Here is a 23,048-nt window from a genome sequence, read left to right on the forward strand (position 1 = left end):
CCTGAACCAAACGTCACCTAACTTGGGTGGTATCATCAGGAGAGTCCTCCAAAAACTCCCTGAAATTTTGGTGCTGCTAGCCCAGGGGTAGGGAACCTGCGGCTCTCCAGATGTTCAGGAACTACAATTCCCATCAGCCTCTGTCAGCATGGCCTAGTAGGGGCTGATGGGAATTGTAGTTCCTGAACATCTGGAGAGCCGCAGGTTCCCTACCCCTGTGCTAGCCTAAAACCTGCGCCCCCTGCAGGCCAAAAACTGAAAACATTAAAAATGCAGAAAACAAACCTGAAATTTCTGTTGCCCCCCAGGCGGGGCCCCAGTGTGACACACACACCCTCCGGCCCCCTTGTACCTATGCCTCTGAATAGTTGGACCATGATGTGCATCCAGATGTTCTAGATATCCGATGTGCTTCCCAACTCACTTTCTTCCACTGGTCCACTGTCTACCATTTGGTTTGGGGTAAAGGAGCATCAACTCAGTTGTCTCGACAACAGGAGAGGTGACAGGTTACACGAAGCTGCCTTCAACTGAGTCAGGCTCTTTGATCATCAAGATCGGTATTGTCAGTTCAGACTGGAAGCCGCTCTCCAGGGGTCTCGGATGGAGTTCTTTCAGATCACCTGCTGCCTAGGTCTTTTTAGCTGGAGATGCTGGAAATGGAACCCAGGAACTTCTCAGCATCAGTGAGATCCTCCTTATGCATAGTTCCTATGCAGGGTCACTGTGGCCCCTGGCTGGATCCATTCTGATTGGCTTCTTCCTGGTCTGTATTAGTATCTAATTAGTATCTAATTAGTATCTTTCCACATGGTGCATTTTTCATGACCAGTGGCTTCCATCAGGGAACTTAAAGCAGAGTCACTCTGGTAAGATGAGAAGGTCTACAGTCTTCTTGCACTCACTGCAACCTTCCACCACACTTGGAAAAGAATACTCTCCACTCAAGATGTTCTTTCCATAGGAAGGTTTTACTTTAGCAGTTGCAAGGTTACACAAGTCTATTCTATACAAGACTATAAAGCTATACAGAACTGTTCAGCAAGAACGAAGTTGAACACACACTGAACTTAACACTCAACTCAGACTCAGAACTTAGCATATACAATGCACTGGTTCTTATACATCCAACAATGATACTTTTCCCCCCACCCAGGCAACAGCCTCTCATTGGTCTAGAGTCACAGTTGGACTTACCAATCATGTTAAAGGTCAACTGTAGCTACTTGTCCCTAGACTGACTGTCTCCGGCCTTTGTTGTTGGGCAAACTTCTGCTGACTAGGAGATGACCTTTTTGTGAACCTTTATTTTTTTATATATATGACAATCCATACCTTTCTCTTGTGTGTTTTAAGAGTTCCTAAAGAACTAGGAAGGGACAATTTCAGGGGAGGCTAGAGAGGTGTTATTTTTTTTAAATGACCATTGTGCCAAGGAAAGGTTCATAGCAACGCAATCTCTGTGGCTTACAATTTGCCCTTACTTATTTGGGGTGCTCTGACGGCTATGACCACAGTGGTATAAGAAGTGTGCAAGTTAAGTTTTCTCAGAAATAAATTGCGATAGGAATAAATGTTATGTGTCTTTTTGGTTTTCCTGCCACTAACAGTTTATTTTCTCCCCGTCTCCTCCTTTGGTATTCACGCTGCTGTCGTGGTGGATTCAGCTTCAGAAAAGAGAACGGTCTTGCAGAGCCTATGTCCAGGTACCTTCGTACTATTTGTGCATGTTCAGTTGTTTGCTTGCCTTGTCGGATTAATTATTGTTGTGACTGTTACGGTGCCATCAGAATGTAGGGTACCTTCGGGCATTTCACAGGCAAAAGTTGATATGAGATGATTGCATAGAGCTATGGTGAGCCAGCACTTGGAATAGTGTGTGCAGTTTTGGTGGTCGTATCGCAAAAAGAGCTGGGAAAAGTACAAAGGAAGACAACCAAGATGCTTAGGGGGGGTGAAGAACCGTTCCTCCTGGAAAGAGATGAAAAGTCTGAGCCTTTTCAGTCTAGAAAATACCTAAATATCCTAACGAGTATGTAAGGCTGAACACACTCAAACGAAGTCGACTTTATGAAAAAGGAACGAACTTTATTGTTTTGTGTTGCCCTAGCTACAGGGTGCTGGAACTGAGGATTCTTGCCCTCGGTTCCAGTATATATGAGGTGCGTGGGTGGGCGGTTCTCCGTTGCGGAGGGAACTGGAGGATTCGAAGAAACGAAACTTAGTCCTGACAGTGTAAATAAAAAAGACATCTAAGGAAAGACATACCGGAGGTTTATAAAATGAGGGTAAAGAAGGTGGCTAGAGAAAGTTTTTTCTTCTCTCCCATAGTACTAGAACTCAGAGACACCCAATGAAACCGATGGGCAAACAAAATGCTTATTATTTACTTGTGTCACGGGGAGGCTATCTTGGTGATTGAGATGCATTCCTAACTCAATGTAACTGCTTGCAACTATATATCAATGCTGCTACAAGATGTATGTAACCAGCCTGCTTTATGTTACTATTGCCATTTGGAGCATTATTTCCTTGATCTTTACTTTATGGCTTCACACGCTGTGTAGATAACTAGGCTTTCCCCTGACACCCTGGTCTCATGAGATACAGTGTTGTTTCCATTGCTCTGTGGGGGCAGGATGCCAGGTGGTTCTTTATCACTGTCTGGCACCGACCTTGGGGCGACAGATGGTCTTGGCTCCACAAACTCTTTCTTTCAAACTTCTTGGGGAAATGGGAGGGGGGACTGACAATGGGGATAAAGAGGATGGCAAAGGCCAGGTTTGCCAGAACTGGCTTTGCCAAGCCTTGATGCTCTGAGCTTATCAATAAATGCTACTTGTCTGGGGATGGACAGGACAGACGCAACCCCACCCTCGGCCCTGCACTTGCCCCCCGTTGGGTCCCCACTTGGGGAGACCCAACTCCCTAACGCACCGGCTGGGATGACTCGCTGTTGAGAGAGCAGGGGGACAATCACACGCCTGGATGGGAGCCGGCTGGTGAAGGAGGATGTGGATGTCCCAAACAGGCCGCCGGGGTAGCTGGCCTCTCTTCTCCACCCCTCCAAGATGGGGGAGAGAGGATCATCTGCCCCACTGGGGACTAGGCAAGAAAAGACGGGGCTGAGCCGCAGGCAGCCGGTGCAGAGTTCCAGCCCCGAAGACCGGGCAGCATTGGGGCAGCAGGGGCGTGGCTTCAGACCCTGCCTAGGGGGCAGGATGATGTTTAAATGGCCTGCTACACAGACGGTCTGAGTCCAGTAGGGAGACAAAATCTCACTTCAGGATTGGTGGAGGGGGGTGGAGATCATATGGGAAGAGGATAAAAGGGGAGAAATGGAAAGAGAGGGTGAGGTGAAGGAGAGAGAGAGGGTGGAGGGTGTCAGTGCAGAAGACAGAGAAGCAAGTGGTAGAGAGGGACCTAAGGGAGGAGAGTGGTCAAGCTGAGGGAAGTCAGGCTCAGAGCTCCCTACCTCGCCAGCGTAGCGTGCCTAGAGGCAGACTGCCCCAGGGAGAGAGTGTGAGGGGGCAGGCGATCGGAAGATGGGGCGAGGAGGGACGGGATGGCAGGCACAGCCCCGCTTGTAATCCTGTGGCTCAAAAAGCTAGCTGAGCTGTGTGGCACTCCTACGGCCGGGTGTGAGCAGCAGAGTATTCCACGAGGCAGGGGCCACGGCTGAGAAATCCCTGGCCTTCAATGAATCATGAAATTATGGGATTCACTGCCAATGGATGTAGTGATGACTGTGAGCTCTGACCCTTTTAAAAGTGCAGTAGACCAATTCATGGAGGAGATGTCCATCAATGGCTACTAGCTGTGATGAGTAAAGGGAACATCCATATTCAGAGGCAGCCAATCTTTGAAACCCAGTGCTAGGAGGCAGTACCAAAGGAAGGCCTTGGCCTTCAGCCTAACTTGTTGGCCACGGTGTGAATCAGGATGCGGGACTAAATGGAGAACTGCTTTCATACAATTCCGATGCAATTGAGATGATTGCTCATGTTTTACTTCGCTGAATTCTACGGGGAAATTAGGATCTGCCTAATGTTTGCCTTTGTTGTTTAAGCATCCTAGATTTGAGGATGATGCCTAAGCAAAAAAAGTTTGCTTCACCAATAAAGACACTTCCACCTCTTCTATAGTGGCAAAGTTCTGCTATATTCGGTTACATCTAGATTCCCCTCCTATGGAGGAGCCCGGCCGTTCCCTAGGGGAGGGCTTTAAGAAAAAGGATTTACCGGGCGCCTTCCACTATGGTATTACCGCTGTTTTTAATGAAATTCAGTATATTTTAACGATGGAGCCTCTGTGGGTTGCTGTTGTTTTAATTGTATAGTTTGCTCCTGAACTTGATTTGTATTCGTTTGTTGTACACTGCCGGGAGCCCCTTGGGGATAGAGCGGTATGAATGAATGAATGAATGAATGAATGAATGAATGAATGAATGAATGAATGAATGAATGAATGAATGAATGAATGAATATTGCTAGCAGAGTGCAGAAATCTTTGTTCGGTGATATTCTGTATTATTTGCTTCCTAATTGTATTTTTTTTAATTCTATGTAATATTGCTGGTTAATGACTGTAAATAACCCAACTGAACTGGTCTGATCAGCAGGGGTCTTTTTATATTCTGGCTGGTGAAGTTGAATGTGCACCTCAGAGCCCCCCACCCATAGGTCCAACAGCACGAGGGCCCTGCCGCTGCAGTCATCCCGAGATGTGGGCACCAATTCGCTGCAGCGAAAAGCCCCGAAGGAGGCCAAGGAAAAGGCTGCCCAGAACAGCTTTAATTCAAACTGTGAGGGGCAAATGCTCAACAGCTGAATGGACAGGCCCACCAGCATGACTAGGATAATGGGCCTGCTAGTGTGGGACATGGTTAAGCGACTCCACCCTCCCATAGCTCTCCTAGCAAGGAAAGAGCAACATGTGTCGACTACGCCCAGTGCCTTGCTGTGAAAAAAAAATGGCAGCTAGGTGCATGCGCAAGGTCTTGGAAGCCCAGTCCTGACCCCGAAGATGTGCTTGGAAGCAAAGGACCACCCCCTTTGGGAAGGGGGCTAAAACGTGAGGGGCAGAGGGGGCCAAGAAGGCCAGGAAGCTCCAAAAAAGGGGGATCCCTGTTACCACTGGGCCTACTGCAGCAGGCCCCTTGTCCTTCCTTGCGTGCCGCTCAGCGTTGCACTGTGATCCGCTGGGCACAATCTCCCAATCACTTGCTGCTGCAAATGTGCTGCTGCTATCTTTTTCAATTCAGGCCTCCTTCCATTGCCTAGAGCACAGGTGTTAAACTTGCAGCCCTCCAGATGTTATGGACTACAGTTCCCATCACCCCCTGCCAGCAGGGGATGATGGGAAGTGTAGTCCATAACATCTGGAGGGCCGCGAGTTTGACACCTATGGCCTAGAGGCACTAAGCTAAAAAGCTGTTTTCCACTGCTCCTCGTGGCCTGATAAACCAGCTGCAAGGTGACGTGAGGGAGAGAGAAGAGAAGCCATCGGCGCTTGGGCGAGAAGAAGCATGGGATGGCCTGGCCTGCCCATATAAGGCCACAGCCCCGCCTCCTCCAGGCATGTCACTGGCTCGTGCCAGTAGCTGGGCAGCCCAGCCCCATTCCGGGGCTAGATGCCGGTGCTGAGCCCGCCCCGCTCCCTGCTCCACCCCCAGCAGCAATGGCGGCCAAGATAAATCTCAGCTACTCTTTTTCTTAGGAAGCTAGTTTAGTTTAGAGAGGCAATTGGAGTATAAATGAAGCAAAAAAAATCAAGGAAATGTCCTGTACTTCAATATGGGTTTTGACCAAGAAGAAGCTGCAGTATGATAGGTCTATCTAATGAGCTGGAAGCGCTTACGCAGTGGAGAATAATGATTAAGATCGGAGGTAGCGTGAGATAAAGATTGATAATTCTGACTCCCGAAATATTGGGGTGCATCTGCATCTGATAACATGAGCATATGTGTTGGGATTAGATGACAGTGCTGGAGTTTGGGTGGAGGAATGAAGATGTTGGAATGCAAATCTACGTGTGACGATGAGATATATAAACAGGCTGCTTGCAACAGCTTGAAAAGTGAAGGGTCCCCTGCATTCCCCTGGGACTATGAGCAGAGCTGGTGTATTTATAGAATATCCCTTGTTGGGTCACTTAATTGGCTTTACAACCACAGGCTCTCCTGTGCTTGTCAAACAGCTTCCAGATCCCCCCTGCTTCAGGCTTAGTGCGGCTGGTACTGTTTTGTGTAGTGTGTCAGGTTGAGTATCCTTGTTAAATGGCTGGAATAAATTGGCTAACAGGGAGTACGCAGTACAGCATATTAAATATAGCAACGGGGAGTTTATTTAGCGGCGTTCTGCGTCGGTGCCTAAGGAGCAAAGGGATCCAAACTTTTACCTCCTATAATTAAAAGGACATCCCAAAGTAGTCTGATTCGCAGCGAGGGTTTGGTGGTTTGGTGGCCCATTGTTAAAACTCGGTAAGCTTAATATATTTCACAGCAGGGGAAAAATCGCTCTTGATTTGTGTCAGTAAGGGAGAGAATGTCAATTCAGACCCTGCAGTCATGGGCAGACGAAGAAACAGGCCGCCGTTTGTTGCTGGCGCATTCCATTTTCACATGGACATTAAGGAATAGCATGTGTGCGGTTCTGGTAGCTAGCAAGGCTCTACTAGACTAGCAGAAGAGGACATTCGGTACACTCTGGCATCCAGGGTTTTTAATACTCAGGGATCAGAGAAATAGGGTGGCAATTCACATAAATGTGAGGGAGGATTGGTTGCGCATAATGTGCAGGCTGGAAGAAGTTCTGCAATACAAAAGAAGAAGAGTTGGATTTATATCCCCCCCCCCTTTCTCTCCTGTAAGAAGACTCAAAGGGGCTGACAAACTCCTTTCCTTCCCCCCTCACAACAAACACCCTGTGAGGTAGGTGGGGCTGAGGGAGCTCCAAAGAACTGTGACTAGCCCAAGGTCGCCCAGCTGGCGTGTGTGGGAGTGCACAGGCTAATCCGAATTCCCCAGAGAAGCCTCCATAGCTCAGGCGGCAGAGCGGGGAATCAAACCCGGTTCCTTATGATTAGCGTACACCTGCTCTTAACCACTACGCCACTGCTGCTCCTTAATGGTTGGAGCGATGAAATTCTAGTAATCTAGGATGTTATCATCTTCACAGTACACAACTACTCCAGTCAGATGATGGTGGGAAATGCTGTCAATGCGTTGCTTTCTTGTAGTGGCCCTTTCTGCACAAATCACCTAAAACAGTTGAAAAACATTTTCAATCCCCCCCCCCTTCTTTATCATGATGTATGTCCTCACTCACTGCCTTGAAATGATTCATGGCCGCAATTGTGTGTTTCTCCCTTTTTTTAGTTATTGGCGAAGCGATGCTTCGGTACTGCGCAGCTTCATGCTGCGATTCGCCATATCTTGTATAATCGATGCCTTAAAGATCACGCGCACACACACGCATACACAGACTCTCTCTCTTTCTTAAAAAACTCACAGAAATGATCAAATAAAGGAGGACCGAAGAGTGAGATCAGAAAATGACGCAAAGGAGGAAGTGCAGGGTGTGAATAACGTATTAAAGAGATCGCACAGCAATGAAACCTTTTTTGAAAATGGTTCAGCCTAAAGAATTGTTTATAACAGGGATCCACTGAAAATGTTTTGAGGATGGAAATAAAACCAAAGGGGGGAAAAGCAATGTGGAACTCCATGAAGGAAACATTTTATTCCTGGCTCAAAACGTTTTGAAAGGCTTGTGCAGAAGGAGCCAGTGAATCCATAAAATTTTTAAAGTAAGAACCATTCAGAGATGATTTGCTGTTGCCTGCATAGCAACCCTGGACTTTTTTGGTGGTCTTCCATCCAAATACTAACCAGGGCTAACTCTGGTTAGCTTCTGAGCTCTGATGCTAGCCTGGACCATCCAGGTCAATGCAATCTAAATTCATTTAAAGTGTGAAGAAGTTCATTGAAATCAATTAGTTTGGCCTGGAGTGTCAAGTTCCTTAACGCAAACAATCTCTTGCTCTCGTACACATTGGCCAATTATGCACAAGGTATTGGGGGTGAATGACCACCAAGGGTGGGGGTGAATGACCACCGTGGCAAGATTTCTTGTACCAACGTATTTCCTCTAGCCCTGCTTTCACTTTCCACTCTTTTCGCGGCAAGCAAATCCACTTATAACACAATTCTAATTTTGCTTTGCCGCCAGAGCAGGACAGATTTGCCAATGGTCACAGCTCTTCCCTCCGATTTCAGACAGCCCACCTAGTCTTACCCCCACACACACACATACACACCCTTGCACTGCTTTGCACACTTCCCCCTTTCCCTTCTTCTTGTTGCTGACTACTACTTGTTTCCTGTCCTGCCGTATCATTTCTATGGCCTCCCCGCTCCTGCATCTCTTTAGATTTAAGAAAAACTAAATAACCATATCGATAGATCCATAAATTGATACTAACATTGAAAAAGTAAAAATGATAAGACTAGTCAGTCAGCCCAAACATCCCATTTGTCCCTGCATTTGATCAACAAACTGGGACATCTCCAGTCTCGTAGTTTTATACACAAGCAATCAGTGATTCCAGACCCCACTGGGAAAAGCCCGTTGGTCTTGACACTTGGGTTTATAGCACATTGGGAGATGGACGATTGTGAACCTCGGCGCTTAGCACACAGCAGTTCATGTCCTTTTGAAGTTTTGCAGTTTGCATGCAACCATTACTCCCCACCCATTTCCCGCCATTAAAAACTATCAGTGTTTAGGCGAAGTGTACAGATGCCGTATTCAAGACTTTTAAAAATAGTTCTCCTTTTTTAGGTCGATGTATCGATTTATCGATTTATCGATAAATCGATGTATCGATTTATCGATGTATCGATTTATTAATCGTATCAATAGATTGATATATTGATTTATCGATTTATCGATACATCAATATATCAATCTATTGATACGATTAAAGGTTAAAATTAAAGATTATATTAACGCATGCACAATAGAGAACCCACAAAACATCACACGCAAATATTTATTTATTTATTTATTTATTTATTTATTTATTTATTTATTTATTTATTCGATTTGATAAACCGCCCTACCCCCGAAGGGCTCAGGGTGGTGTACAACAGCAAATAACAAGACAATTAAAAAAATCGAATAGCCCCAATTAAAACAATACAAAACTTTAAAACTATATCAGCAGTAACCTACAAAAAAAGAATGATAATAAAAGGCGTCTGGGATCAAACCCCAGTGGACAAACCCTGGGTGGGACGGGGTAGGCAGATGGTCAGATATATAGCCAGTGCGCGGGCAACAAAAGAGGGGTGGGCTCAGCGGCCGCCCCCCCCCCAAATACTCAGATGCAAGCAAAAAGCCAGCTGATGGGTAATGTCTGCCCCCCTGTTAACAGGGCGGTGAGTAATAATGCTGAACATGCCCTGAAACAAAGACTTCCCTGCTAGTTCTCTTTGAAGTCGTGGGAACCTCACCATGCATAACCGGGCGCAGATTCATGCTTCAGGCCTACAATAGAAATAATGTTAGAAAATAACTGTGCTGTTGGCTTGAAATTCAGATAGCTGTGACCCTTGGCTACTGAGATAAGAACCCAGGTTCTGGGAGGAGGCAGTTTCTATCCTGATTCCCCTCTAGTCTCCAAGGCCAAGAACCGTGGAGCCACATTCAATCCAGTTAGCAAAGATAAAATCGTGAGTCTCAACACTTGTGAGACCTGGGTGGGTTTAGCAGCCGATAAGCACCTACTATTCCATTCCACACTGACCACTTCCTTCCCCTGGGCCAGTGGTGGGATCCAAAACTTTTAGGAACAGGTTCCCATGGTGGTGGGATTCAAACTGTGGCGTAGCGCCAATGGGGCTGAGTGGGGAATGACAGGGGCGTGGCCAGGCATTCCAGGGGTGGGGCATTCCTGGGCGGGGCTGTGGCAAGGATGCAGCCGCTGTGCTGGTCCTCGGGCAGGAAACGAATGCACGCAGGCGCAGGCTTCCATGCACGCCGGTGCACCTCCTGCTAGACTGCTTCAAGTTCTGCGTGCTACTGCTGAGAGGAGGGGCGTAACTAAGGCAGAAATCACGTGGCAAAATCACCAATTAGTAACCCCCTCTTGGCACACACAAATAATTAGTAACCTACTCTTGGGAACCTGTGAGAACCTGCTGGATCCCACCTCTGCCCTGGGCCACATCGGTAGTAACAGGGTTACGTAGTTAATTGACATCACCAGCCAGGGATGTGGTTGGTCAAATGAACTCAGGCAACTGATATCTGTCACGATGGATGACAGGACGACACTAGTGGTTTAAACAAGTTTACGTACAGTTAACAAAAAATGCTGCAGAACAGGTAACAGCTAACCACAAATTCTCAGTCTTAATTCTCTCAGGTCTCAGCTCCAACTGCTTTTCCAGGGTCTCTTAACTCCGCCCATCAACTGAAATTCTTAAAGAAACAAATCACCACAAGATCCTTGGCCGTAAAAAGTTTAGCATTTTCAGTCTAGCTGTGCTCTTGGTTTATGTTGGTGTGGGGTCTGCAGTGATTCTAAGATTTTGGAGCAAGGGATTCTAGCAGATGGCTTAATCTGTTCATTGTCTTGTCCCAAATGTGCAATGCACACAGTCCTGTTAGCCTACTGTGGCCCCTAATTTTGAGGTTCACAATGTTAGGAAGTCAGAATACAACTTACATCACCATCCTAAACAGTTACACCCTTTTAATCCCATTGAAATAAATGGGAACCTCACCATGCCTAATCGAGATTGCAAATGCCTTAATGAGATTGCAAATGCCTTAATGAGATTGCAAATGCCTTAATGAGATTGCAAATGCCTTAACAGTCCAGGTGCTCAGGAGCAACAGCCGCAGAAGGCCATTGCTTTCACATCCTGCATGTGAGCTCCCAAAGGCACCTGGTGGGCCTCTGCGAGTAGCAGAGAGCTGGACTAGATGGACTCTGGTCTGATCCAACTGGCTTGTTCTTATGTGCTTATGTTCTTATGGGTTTAGAAGGGTATAACTCTGTTTAGGATCGTTTCAGAGAGTAGCAGTGTTAGTTTGCAGCAGAACAGCTAGCACTTCAGAGATTAGTAAAATTTGGGGAATATAAGTTTTCGAGAGTGAATGCTCCCTTCATCAGATACAAATTCCTATCCAACAAAAGGAGTACTGACTCTAGAAAGCTTATTACCCCCCAAAATCTTTTGGTCTCTAAAGTGCTACTGGACTCAAATCCAGCTGTTTGGGATGACACTGTGGAAATCGTTATTGAGTATTATAAGTGAGTGGTGTGAATAAGCGTTTCAGTAATTGGGTGGTCGAAGCTGATGAATAGCCCCTTTGTGTTTGGACATTTGCATTCATTGATAATGGACAGAAAGAGATCGGGCTGCCATGGAGAATTGGCTGCTGTCCCTTTATGAAATTGTCTTTGGTGCAGTCCCTGTGGCTCTGATTAGGGGAGTAAAAAACGACAACACAAAACGCCCTTTGATCTGTTGTGGAACATGATAATTTACACGAGAAAGGACCAAACAATGGCTGGAAGCCTCATGGCGTGGAGAGGCTGCTTCCACAGACAAAAACAATGAACTGACATTTAGCCAAACGACAGATTTTCTTCTTTAATTAAAACCATAAAAGACAAATGGGTTCATCTGTCCTCAGCGCCCCGGAACAGGCTAAGGCGTTCCAGTTTGCCTGTTGACCCTTTTATGTGCGGATTACAATATTCTCTTTGATAGTCAGAAGGGTCCATACCCTCCCACAGCGATGCGAGGTCTGCAGGAGAACCTTTCCACAGCTGATATTCATGGGGGTCCACGATGTCCTGACTTTAAAATCCTGCCTGCGCTTCCACTGTTTTGCCCTTCCGAAAAAGTTCCAAAGTATGGGTGTTGAAATTGTTTCCTAAGAACTTTGGTAAACACCTTATCAAAAACTTGGAGGAAAACCGAGCAACAGCTTTGGTAGAGACAGTGCCAGGATCTACATACAATGAACCCTGCCTGTGCCAGGGAAAGGCAGGGTAGAAATCAAATAAGTAAATAAATGGGTTTATGCAGTGGCATAGCGCCAAGGGGATAGGAGGTGCGCAATGCACTGGGCTTGCGCTACCTTTGGGGGCGTGACTGGGGCATTCCGGGGTGCGGGGGTGGACAGGGGTGTGCCCTGGGCGCAGCTCCCCCTCACTCCACCCCTAGGGTTATGTCAATGTTTTTCTCTGTTTCAAGGAAACAGGGCTGGACCACTTGTACAGCAGTAGCAGTGTTTCAGCTGTACCAATGTAATGAATGTATCCTCAATAAACTGGACTACCTCTCAGCCTTCGTTCTGAATTTAGAAAAAGGTTCTCCAGCGTTATAGAAAGGAAGAGGCAGTTTGACACATTTCTCCCCCTCCTGAAAGGGCTGTGTGTGAATAAGCGCTCACCGTTTTTCCAGAACTAGAATAAACCACAGAATAATAGATGTCGGCCTTGAGAAAAACGGTCTCTTGTTCTCTTGTGTGAGGGGTGATATCAGGGGTGCAATCCAATAGGTTTCTGACAACCAGACGGTAACATACGCTAGTGTGTGAACTAGCATTATTTGATTAGAGAACTGGTCATGTCTTGGAGGGCAGGGGCGGAACCGGCTTTTTACCCAGCAATTTGTGGTTCGGGTCACTCACAAACCCCGTCATCTCTGTCACCAGCCCAATTGGGAGAGATGAAACGCATGTCTCCTGCAAGCAAAGGCTCACAGGTAGCCCTTGATCTCCCCGAAAATTAATCATCCTTGCAAGACCACAGAGCCAGGCTCCAAGGAAGCAACTGGAGCCACAGGCAAGATCTACTGCACGGCATTTGAAGTTATAAGACCTGGGCCTTTGGCGCAAGGGAGCCGTTGCCTCTCGGCTAAGTGCGTTTTCTCACCCTTGGCAGTAATTATCTAGTTCAAGCCTACAGTTCTCTGTCCCCGTCTGTGCTTCAAGGCATTCTTTCAAGGGCTAGTGAAAAACGGCATAGTCCCCTTTTTGAAAAAGTTTCCTTTTACTATTTAGTTTTTTTTCTAATGCAGAGCATGCCGGAACTATCGAGTTACTTCAAACCTCTCAGTGGGGTTCTGAAGGAAGAAGAAGAGTTGGGTTTTATACCCCACTTTTATCTACCAAGAGGAGTCCCAAAGCGGCTTACGATCGCCTGCCCCACAACAGACACCTGGGGGCTTTCCCCACATACCTTCTGCTGCGCGCTACTCCGGGAAAGTAGCGCTGGGTCCTTGAGCTCCCCCCCTTCCCACTCCTGCAAGTAGGCGGCAAACCACGCAGCCACCCCAACACTGCCGCTCTTGCACCACCTCAGCACGTGTCATTCCTGGCGCTGAAGAAACGGCACCTTTTTTTTTATTGTATAGAATATTCATACATTTGTTACAATCAATATCTTCATTTCATCTATACATTTTTCCATTTCCCCTCCCCCACTTTTCTATTGATTTCATTGTATTTTATACAAGCAATGACAGGAGATTCATTCTTCTTTATTCTCTTTTTCCACTTAAGTTCTTTTAATTTAAATCCAAACTTCTTTCCATCCATGTTTCCAGAACACTGTCCACTTAATTTCCATAATATCTTCCATCTTTTCTTTCCATAGTTTATTTTTTGTCAGTCTCTCAAAGATCTCTAACTGTATTTGTTCCCATATGTATTCCATCCATTTTGAAACTGTCCACTTTTTATTATCTTTCCAGCCCAACGCCAACACTGCGTGTGCTGCTCTAATCATTATTTTATACATTGGTTCCAAACTTCTATTCACTCTTTTATCGTCCATTATCCCCACAATTAATAAATCATTGTTTATATCAATTTTTACTTTTACTACCTGTTCTACATATTTCAATATATTTTCCCAAAACTTTTTCACCATTTTACATTCTATCCACATATGAGTATAATATGCTCCTTTTTCTCCTCAATGCCAACAGAAACGGCACCTTTTGATGACCCCGCGCTCGTGGGGAACCCCGAGAGCACACCAGGAATGACGCGCGCTGAGGGGGTGTGAGAGCGGGGGGCGTGAGAGCGGCGCGCAGCAGAAAGTGAGTGGGGAAAGCCCCCTGGTGAGACAGGTGAGGATGAGAGAGGTCAGAGAGAACTGTGACTGGCCCAAGATCACCCAGCAGGCATCATGTGGAAGTGCAGAGAATCAAACCCAGTTCTTCAGATTAGTATCCACCACTCTTAGTCAGCAGGGGTAGAGGAGGGGGAGCTTGGGGAAACAGAGGCTGGTAGAAAAAAAATATCTAGGAACACAGTCAAGAGGAGGAAGATGGGAACAAAGTTTTCTGGAGAAAGGTTGAGAGGAAAGGGTGCTGGGGATGTGGGAAGTAATATTTATTTATCTGGGGGATTTTAAAGAGATCTCTGGATGGCACTGGCGTAATGCCCATTGGGCAAGGTGGGCAGCTGCCCAGGGCATCACCTTGTAGGGGGCATCAGAATGCTGGGTTCGTTTTTGGGTATTTTAGTGGTTTTCCATTTTTGGCCTGCAGGGGGCGCAGTTTTTAGGCTAGTGGCACCAAGATTTCAGCGTATCATCAGGAGACTGTCCTTATGCTACCCCCCAAGTTTGGTGAGGTTTGGTTCAGGGAGCCCAAAGTTATGGACTCCCAAAGGGGGTGCTCCCATCCCCCATTGTTTCCAATGGGAGCTAATAGGAGATGGGGGCTACAGTTTTGAGGGTCCATAACTTTGACCCCCCTGAACCAAACTGCACCAAACCTGGGAGGTATCATTAGGGCAGTCTCCTGATGAGACCCTGAAAGTTTTGAGGCTGTGCCTTCAGAAATGCGCCCCCCACAGCCTGCAACCCCCATTGACAGCAATGCAGAAAACTCAATGCAGAACAAAGCAAATTTCTAGGATGTTCCTGCAGGGGGTGCATTTTTGGATGTATCGGCACCAAAATTTCAGGGTATCATCTGGAGATGATGGCACCCCCCAAGTTTGGTGCAGTTTGGTTAAGGGGGGCCAAAGTTATGGACCTTCAAAACTGTAGCCCCCATCTCCTATTAGCTCCCTTGGAAACAATGGGGGATGGGGCACCCCCTTTGGGAGTCCATAACTTTGGACTCCTTGAACCAAACCTCACCAAACATGGCGGGTAGCATAAGGACAGTCTCCTGATGATATGCTGACATTTTGGTGTTGATATGTCTAAAAATGCACCCCCTGCAGGCACCAATGTCCTGGTGCAAAAAAAATTGGTCATGGTGGAGTGGCCGCCCATGGGGGGGGGGGGCATCCAACTGAGGTTTTGCCCAGGGCTACAGTTTGCCCAGGGCTGCCTCTTTACGCCCCTGCTGGATGGCTTACAAAGTTAGGAACAACAGTAGGAACAGTTTTTTTAAAAAAGCAATGCAAAGGATGAGTCTGACAGTTCGCAGAGATCAGCATTAATGGGAAGATAAATGTTTGCAGTCAAATGATACAAAGGTGAGAGACGGGGGGAAAGAGGATCCCATAGAAATGGGAAGGGAGTTGCGGGGGGGGGGGGAGAGATTCTGACAGGATGGGGAAATGGGCAGGAAAGAGACATTGCTGCCCATCAAGCTAGAGTGGTTTAGTGGTTAGGATTGGACTAAAATGAGGGAGAATCAGATTTGATTCCCCACTCTGCCCATGAAAAATTGCTGGGTGACCTTACACCAGCTGCTCACTCTCTTTCGCTGTCAGCCTAGCCTACCTCACAGTTATTCTTTTGAGGATAAACTGAATAGAAGAAGAAGAGTTTGGATTTATATCCCCCCTTTCTCTCCTGTAGGAGACTCAAAGGGGATTACAATCTCCTTGCCATTCCCCCCTCACAACAAACACCCTGTGAGGTAGGTGGGGGAGAGAGAGCTCCGAGAAGCTGTGACTAACTAACCCAGGGTTGGCAGCCCTACCCGGATTGTATTATCACATCAAGTCCCGATTTTCATCACTTCTGCCTTTTAGTTTTGTGCATAATGAATGCAAAAGCAATGGAACAATTGACATGCACTCAGCACTTTCAATACAATTAGGGGGATTTTGTGAATTCAATTAACTTGAAACATATTGGGCTCTATGGCTACCATCCAGCCTACATCATGGCTAAATTCCATTGAAACGAATGGAACAAGTTAATCACGACTAACTGGGATTTAGCAACTCCTGCTTCATTTCGGCTAGTTTGGATTGGGGTCCACATGTTTCTGCTGCATTATGTTGACTTTTTATTTTTTTTGTAAATATAAACATAATCGTGAGAAAAGGAAGCAAATATAAATGGGTCTATAAACCCAATTAATAATAATAATAATAATAATAATAATAATAATAATAATAATAATATAAACTATATCACAACAGCAATTTCAATTACATTGAAAGAAAAAGAGAATAAAAATATACAAACAATAAACAATAACAAGCTGTAGACAATATACGAGAATAGCAACAATTATGAGCAGTAAATAATGATGTAATAATGAGCATTAAATGGTGGTTATCATAATAACTCCTAGCTTAAATCATAAGCTACACTATACAATACTTGATGAGCACGATAATAATGTTGACCTTTGATGTTTCTTTCCCTGCTCAGTTTGCTATGTGCAAAATCTCTGGCTACGAACCTTCCCCACCTACCCCTAATTCCCCCCCCCCCCCAGTTTAATGTTTCATTCATTCGATACATTTATTAGACGCCTTTCTTCTTTGCGGAACTCCAGGCACCTTACAATATGAATGAAACATTACAAAAACACAATTAAAAACAACAATTTTTTTAAAGCTAAAAGTTGATTTTAAAAGTCCAATTAGGACGACCAGTAAAGAACAACTAAACTGATCAAAGGCAGCCTGAAATAAACCTGTCTTCAAATGCCTCCTGGAGATTGAAAGTGAGAGGGCCATGTGCATCTTCTGGGGAAGTTACTTCTGTCACCAAAAAGGCTCTCTAATGTGTATCTACCAGTCATGTGGCCTTTTCTCATTTGTCCATGCAATCAAACCCTGCCTGGCCAAAGACACCACTCAGAGGATATAATGTGGCTTCCCCTTCCCTTATTTTTCCCTAAGCCTTTATTTGTCTGTGCCCCCCCCCCCCCGGGTGCTGGCTGATGTGCTTTCCTGCGTCTGTTGTTTTGGATCTCAACTTGATCTCACAAGAGCAGGAGGAGGGCTCACCAACTGCCTCTCCTTCATGATCCACATAGTTCCCCAGCCATGGGAATTAGGCAGTGGTGGGATCCAAAAATTTTAATAACAGGTTCCGATGGTGGTGGGATTCAAACAGTGGCGGCGCCGCACACACACACCTCCAGTCCCTATTGGGCAGGGAGGTTGCTTTAGTAACCCCTTCTTGGCACTCAGAAAAAATTAGTAACCACTTCTAGAGAAGTGGTGAGAACTGGTTGGATCCCACCTCTGGAATTCGGGATCAGGCTTCCTCCTTGGCCTTGCCTCTCCCTTTCCTTATATAGGAGCTGCCTTGTCCTCCCAGCCCCCTCCACCAGTCCTGGCCTCAGGGCCGGGCTAGAGCCCGCCCTTCCTTGGCTGCATTGATCATTTCCCCTCCCTTCTCAGTTGCTCTCCACCTTCTCCTACATGTACCCTTGGCTCCGCTCCCCTCTCCTCAGTCCAAACTCTAGCACCCTCAGGCCAAGTCTTGTACTGGCAAGTCTTCCCCACCTCCTTGGGAGCTGATGGGACAGCCACAGTCCTGAGACAGTCTGAAAGACCCACCAAATTACTCCATGGACCCTCCCCATGCACTAGCTCCATGCCTGCCCTCTCCAGTACCCTCATCCTCTCTGTTGTCCCTCACTACTTATGGTTTTTTCATAGGCTACCTTGTCCTTTTCATATTATGGCTGATAGCCAGGTTTGAATCCCCATTTCGCCATGGAAGCTTACTGGATTACCCAGCACCAGTATTACTTACCTCTCAGAGCTGATGTGACAATAAAGTGGAGCAGAGGAGAAGGATGTGTTCTGAGAGAGTTCTGAAAGAACTGTGACTGGCCCAAGGTCACCCCACAGGCTTCTTGCAGAGGAGCGTGTCCTACACTAGGCTGCCGGCCAGAGGCCTCAGGTTACAGCACTTAGCCTTACCTGGCGAAAAGCAGTCCACTAAACCACAGCAAGTCAGAAGTCAGCCATAAAGTCCGCAAAGCTAGAAGCCAAGTCAGGAGTTCCACTGTCAGAGCCTGGTTATCAGTGCAGTCAGTCCAGAGTCTGTAACATGAGTTCAGAGTCCAAGACATTCAGCAGTGGTGGAGCTACAAAGGGATGGGGGGCGTATTGCACCGGGCGCGCACCTGGGGGCACAAAAATCACCCTTCCCCCCTCACTCTTCTTCTTCTTCTTAGAAGCTAAAATGATTACACTGAGACTATCATATTTTGGTCACATGATGAGAAGACAAGAGGCTACAAAGGGGAGAGGCTACAAAGGGTGTGAGGGAAGGGGAATAGTTTGGGGAAGGGGATGTAGTAGAAATGAGATGCCCCCCCCCAAAAAAAGTCGTTGTAGGTTCCCCGCTACATAACTAGGCAATAGTTTCCATTAGTACAGTCTTCTGGAGGACAGAAGGGTGATAAAGGAGGAAGACAAATGTAGGTCTGCTACGAAGAAAAGGGAAAGCAGAAAGAGTGGAGGAAAGTTAAATTACATCCCCTCTCCCCGGCAGGTTCTTGTAGACTCCCTACTTGTGTGTATGCGTATTGATATCAGTCTATTTCTATAGCTGTCTGTCTATCTAACTTCTGTATGTGAAAGAAATGTATCTCTGTAAAACTTCCACAAGGTTTTCGTGACTTTATAAGTCTCTTATCACGTTGCCTCTTAGTTATTTGAAATTTGAAAGCTCCAAGCATTTTATTTTTTTCCTTGTAGGGAAGGTGATTCAACTCCCTCTCTTACCCTGTTCCTCTTCTATCTCCCAGATATCCTTTTTGTCCCTGGTTAAATAGGTCTCTCAGGTTTTTGAAGCACTGCCCTTACGAAGGAAGATTCCGCAGCAAGCCAGGCCTCTCTGAAGAAGCCTCCACGCTCTCCAATTCTTGTGTTGTTTTTTTTAAAGTAATTATACTTTGGCCTCTGGCAGCAGAAGCAGCTGGAATGCAGATGATGAAAAATACCTTGAGTGTAAATCAGTGGCGAGGCTTCCTTACAGTAACGCAGATTTTTACAGAGATGTTGGCACCGTGCTGGATAATCAACTTCCCAATTTTATTATATCTCGAGAAGGAGAAATGTGCAGCAGCAATACGGCGATTAATCTATTTTACGTTGTGTGGTGTGGAAATGAGCTGCATGCAGCTCAAAGCAAAGATTGTTTTTCTGAGTGTGACCTTGACCAAGGCGCTGCAGCAGGCAAGAAAGGGAAAGGAAACATTTTGGTGCAAAATGAGGTTTCTTGCTTACTATCCCTGATGGCGAGGTGGTACATCGATGAAAAGATGTTTGCTATGTAGTACAGGATTGGATTGTAGGTAGTACAGGATTGAACTCCACCAACCCCAAGAAGAAAACATAAACCCTTCCCCCTGCAGCCTCTCCGGCCCTCTAAAATCAGTTCCCGGAGCTTGGAATGTTCCGGAAGATTGTGGGCACAGTGCTTTGAACAGACCTCCTCAAGCCTGGGGTCTGCAACCTCCGGCTCTCCAGATGTTCATGGACTACAATTCCCAATTGGTCATTCTGGCAGGGGCTGATGGGAATTGTGGTCCATGAACATCTGGAGAGCCACAGGTTGCAGACCTCTGTCCTAAGCAATTGCTGGGAAAGGCTCAACAAAGAGCTTACCAATGCTCTGTAATGGGTGCAACCAGTGGTTGGATCCAAAAATTTTAGTAACAGGTTCCCATGGTAGTGGGATTCAAACTGTGGCGTAGCACCAATGGGGCTGGGTGGGGCACGACGGGGGCGTGGCCGGGCATTCCGGGGGCGGGGCATTCCTGGGCGGGACTGTGGCAAGGACGCAGCCGCTGTGCCGGTCCTTGGGCGTGAAACGAATGCACGCAGGCGCAGGCTGCCACGTACGCCAGTGCACCTCCTGCTAGACTGCTTCAAGTTCTGCGCGCTACTGCTGAGAGGCGGGGTGTAACTAAGACAAAAATCACATGGCAAAATCACCAATTAGTAACCCCCTCTCGGCACACACAAATAATTAGTAACCTACTCTCGGGAACCTATGAGAACCTGCTGGATCCCACCTCTGGGTGCAACTCATTCTCAGCCATCAGTGCCGTAGGAGATGCCTGGGATATAGGATAAAGCATCAGACACCGTTGGGCAACCAAACAATGCAGTGGGTCTAGGATGGCAGAATCAGAGAACAAAGCAAGCTGTTGAAGGCAAGGTATGCTATGAAGGATACAGAGAGAGGACCTCTGAGGACATTTCTTTGCCTGAACCTCTGCACCCAACAAGGAGCCTAGTCAGATTCTGTTGAACTAGTGTCAGGGTTTCCCTTCTACTTTTCCATTAATTGAGTCAGTTCACTCAATGTGGAGGACTGTATTTGATTTCAGGTGGCTGCTAGCGAGGAGCGTGAATGAATTAGTGGCTTGCTAGGCTCAGCCAGATGGCACCTCTTGATCTGCCAGCTTCCAGTTCCCAGTGTCTAGATTTCAGCATCTAAATCTCAGGAGACCGAGCAATCCTATGGCTGGGAGCAATTAGATACGTACACCATCCTTACATACAGCAATGTGACTTTGGGAACATTGTTTTAGTTTCGGGTAATGCCTCGCATTTGTACAGCTGTTGCTTAACCGGGGGTTTTCAGCCATGTTTTGCCAATGGGCACGTTCAGAATCTTGAGAACATAAAATGGCTAGCTTGGGAGCCAGAACCCTAATGCAAAATGTTGAGAGGAACTGAGGAACACAGCTGAAGAACACAGCTGATTCCAAATGAATGCTCCATGTAAATATAAAGATGATACCTCCTTCTTCTGGTGTCTTCCAGAAGTGTAGCTCCAAGGGGATAGGAGGGGGCACGACACACCAGGCACGTGCCCCTGTGGGGGTGTGGCAAGGGCATTCTGGGGACGTTCTGGGATGGGGTGGGGGCAGAGGATGCACTGGTGCACTGGTCACTTTTCCCCCTTGCTACGCCTGTGGTGTCTTCCCTATTCTAGCGACATGGGCAATAGCCAGGATTAGCTCTTTGCTTTGGAGAAGAGCCAGTGATGCACACACACACCCCTCAGGAAACTCAATGGTGGGCACAATGCCGAGGGTCACAGTTTTATGAGTTTGTATCACAGAAATTCTTACAACAACATTGCAAAGTATGCTGTTATTGTTGCCCAGGGGTGGAGCGAGGGGGAACTGCGCCTGGTGCATGCTGCATCCTGAGCCCCTGCCACGCCCCCGTCATGCCTCTGTGCCGGCGCGCACCCCCAGTCCCCTTGGCGCTATGCCACTGTTATTGTCCCCATATTGCAGAGAAACGTCTAATGATAAATTATAGTGGTTTAGCTGGGAATTTTCTGGGCCCTGCCTCATGCTCTTAAACACTGTGCTGTTGTAAATAAATTCATGCTCAACGTGCCTTGCACTGCTGCGTATTATGACAGCCCACAGATAATGCTTATTTGGCTACAGGAACCCCCAGTACATGGACCATCAGGTTTTGCTGCTGGGTGTCAGAGATGCTCAGAGATGCAGTTAGTGCGGTGGTGTTAACATTTTTCTTGGCTGGTTTGTGGTCTACCAATGTGTCCAGTTTGGAAGGGTTAGGATACATTGCACACACTTTTTCCCCCACTAAAAGATGATGTAGTATGCTACGATCACCAAATTCTGGTCACCAACAGGAGCTGGGCAGAAAAATCGGAAAAGCGAAAGCACGGAAAGGAGTGGATTTTAACTTCTTCTAAAATGGCTTCCTCCAATTACTCATATGACATAGACAAATAGTGTTAGTGAGCTACTAAAAAGGGTTAGACCTCAGCAGTCGAAATCTCTCCTGGAATATCAGCAGTCTGACTGCCGTGGTTGTTCTTGCCTTGTACAACAGCTGCTCCAGCCATCAATCTTTGCCGAATGGTCCACACCCAGATGGGTTTTGGCTTCCCATGGGATCAAAAGGAGCAATTTACCTTATGCCTAATATACGATGCAGTACAACCACCTTACAGCACATTATATTGCCTTTGAATGCCATCTGGCGCTAGATTAATTCATTCAGAGCAAAGGGGTGCGATTTGGTATGTGATTCCCCTGTCGGAACTTTAACAATATTGATCCGGAAAGATTATTGTCTTGTTATACTGGTGCGGAGGTGGCGGCATCGTTAATTCTTATATGAAACACTTGCCTACCAGTTTAACGGCTGAAAATGCTGTTCTTCATAAATCTAAACAATTTGTCTCGTCAATCTATGCTATGGCATTGAAAGTCTACCTCATTAAGGGTATAATCTGGCCAACTTTTTTCAGGATAATCTGTTGTAAAATGGCTGAGTTCCAGCCATGTTGTTAATAAAAGCAGAGATGACAAGAAATGGTCCCCCCCCCCCCCCCGGTCCGGTTTAGACAATTGACATAGTATGGCCAGAAACTGGAAGCTAAAGGGGATTGGTATTTGGATGGGAGGCCATCAAGGAGGGTTTTTACAGAGGAAGGTAATGGCAAACCACCTCTTGCCTTGAAGATCCAATGGGGCTGCCATCAAGTCTCCTGCAACTAGAGGGCAACAGACTTGATGGCAGCCTCATTGGATTTTCAAGGCACGTGGTGGTTTGTCATTACCTTCCTCTGCAAAACACTTCTTGGTAGCCTCCCATCCAAATACCAATCCCCTTTAGCTTCCAAGATCTGACCCTACTATATCATTTTGCTAAGGTGACCAGACGTCCCGCTTTTGGTGGGACAGTCCCGCCTTAAGCCAATTTGTCCCGCGTCCCGCGGGTTTGTTGAACTGTCCCGATTTTTGGAAGGCTGCCGCACTGCCTGCTGGGGCGCTCCCCTTTTCC

General features: G+C 46.7%; 1 protein-coding gene across 19 annotated transcripts in view; it reads left to right on the forward strand.

Moving 5' to 3' along the window:
• The window catches only part of ADGRL3 (adhesion G protein-coupled receptor L3), a 907,827-nt gene that overhangs the window by 663,082 nt on the left and 221,697 nt on the right, over window positions 1-23,048 (forward strand). For all 19 annotated transcript variants that reach the window (XM_048503336.1, XM_048503340.1, XM_048503323.1 and 16 more), the window contains one exon: window positions 1,668-1,706. In XM_048503336.1, the coding sequence (XP_048359293.1) occupies window positions 1,668-1,706 (39 nt within the window). The remainder of the gene's footprint in view (window positions 1-1,667; window positions 1,707-23,048) is intronic.

This window comes from Sphaerodactylus townsendi, linkage group LG07 (genome assembly GCF_021028975.2).
Source record: "Sphaerodactylus townsendi isolate TG3544 linkage group LG07, MPM_Stown_v2.3, whole genome shotgun sequence".
NCBI classification, from domain to species: domain Eukaryota; kingdom Metazoa; phylum Chordata; class Lepidosauria; order Squamata; family Sphaerodactylidae; genus Sphaerodactylus; species Sphaerodactylus townsendi.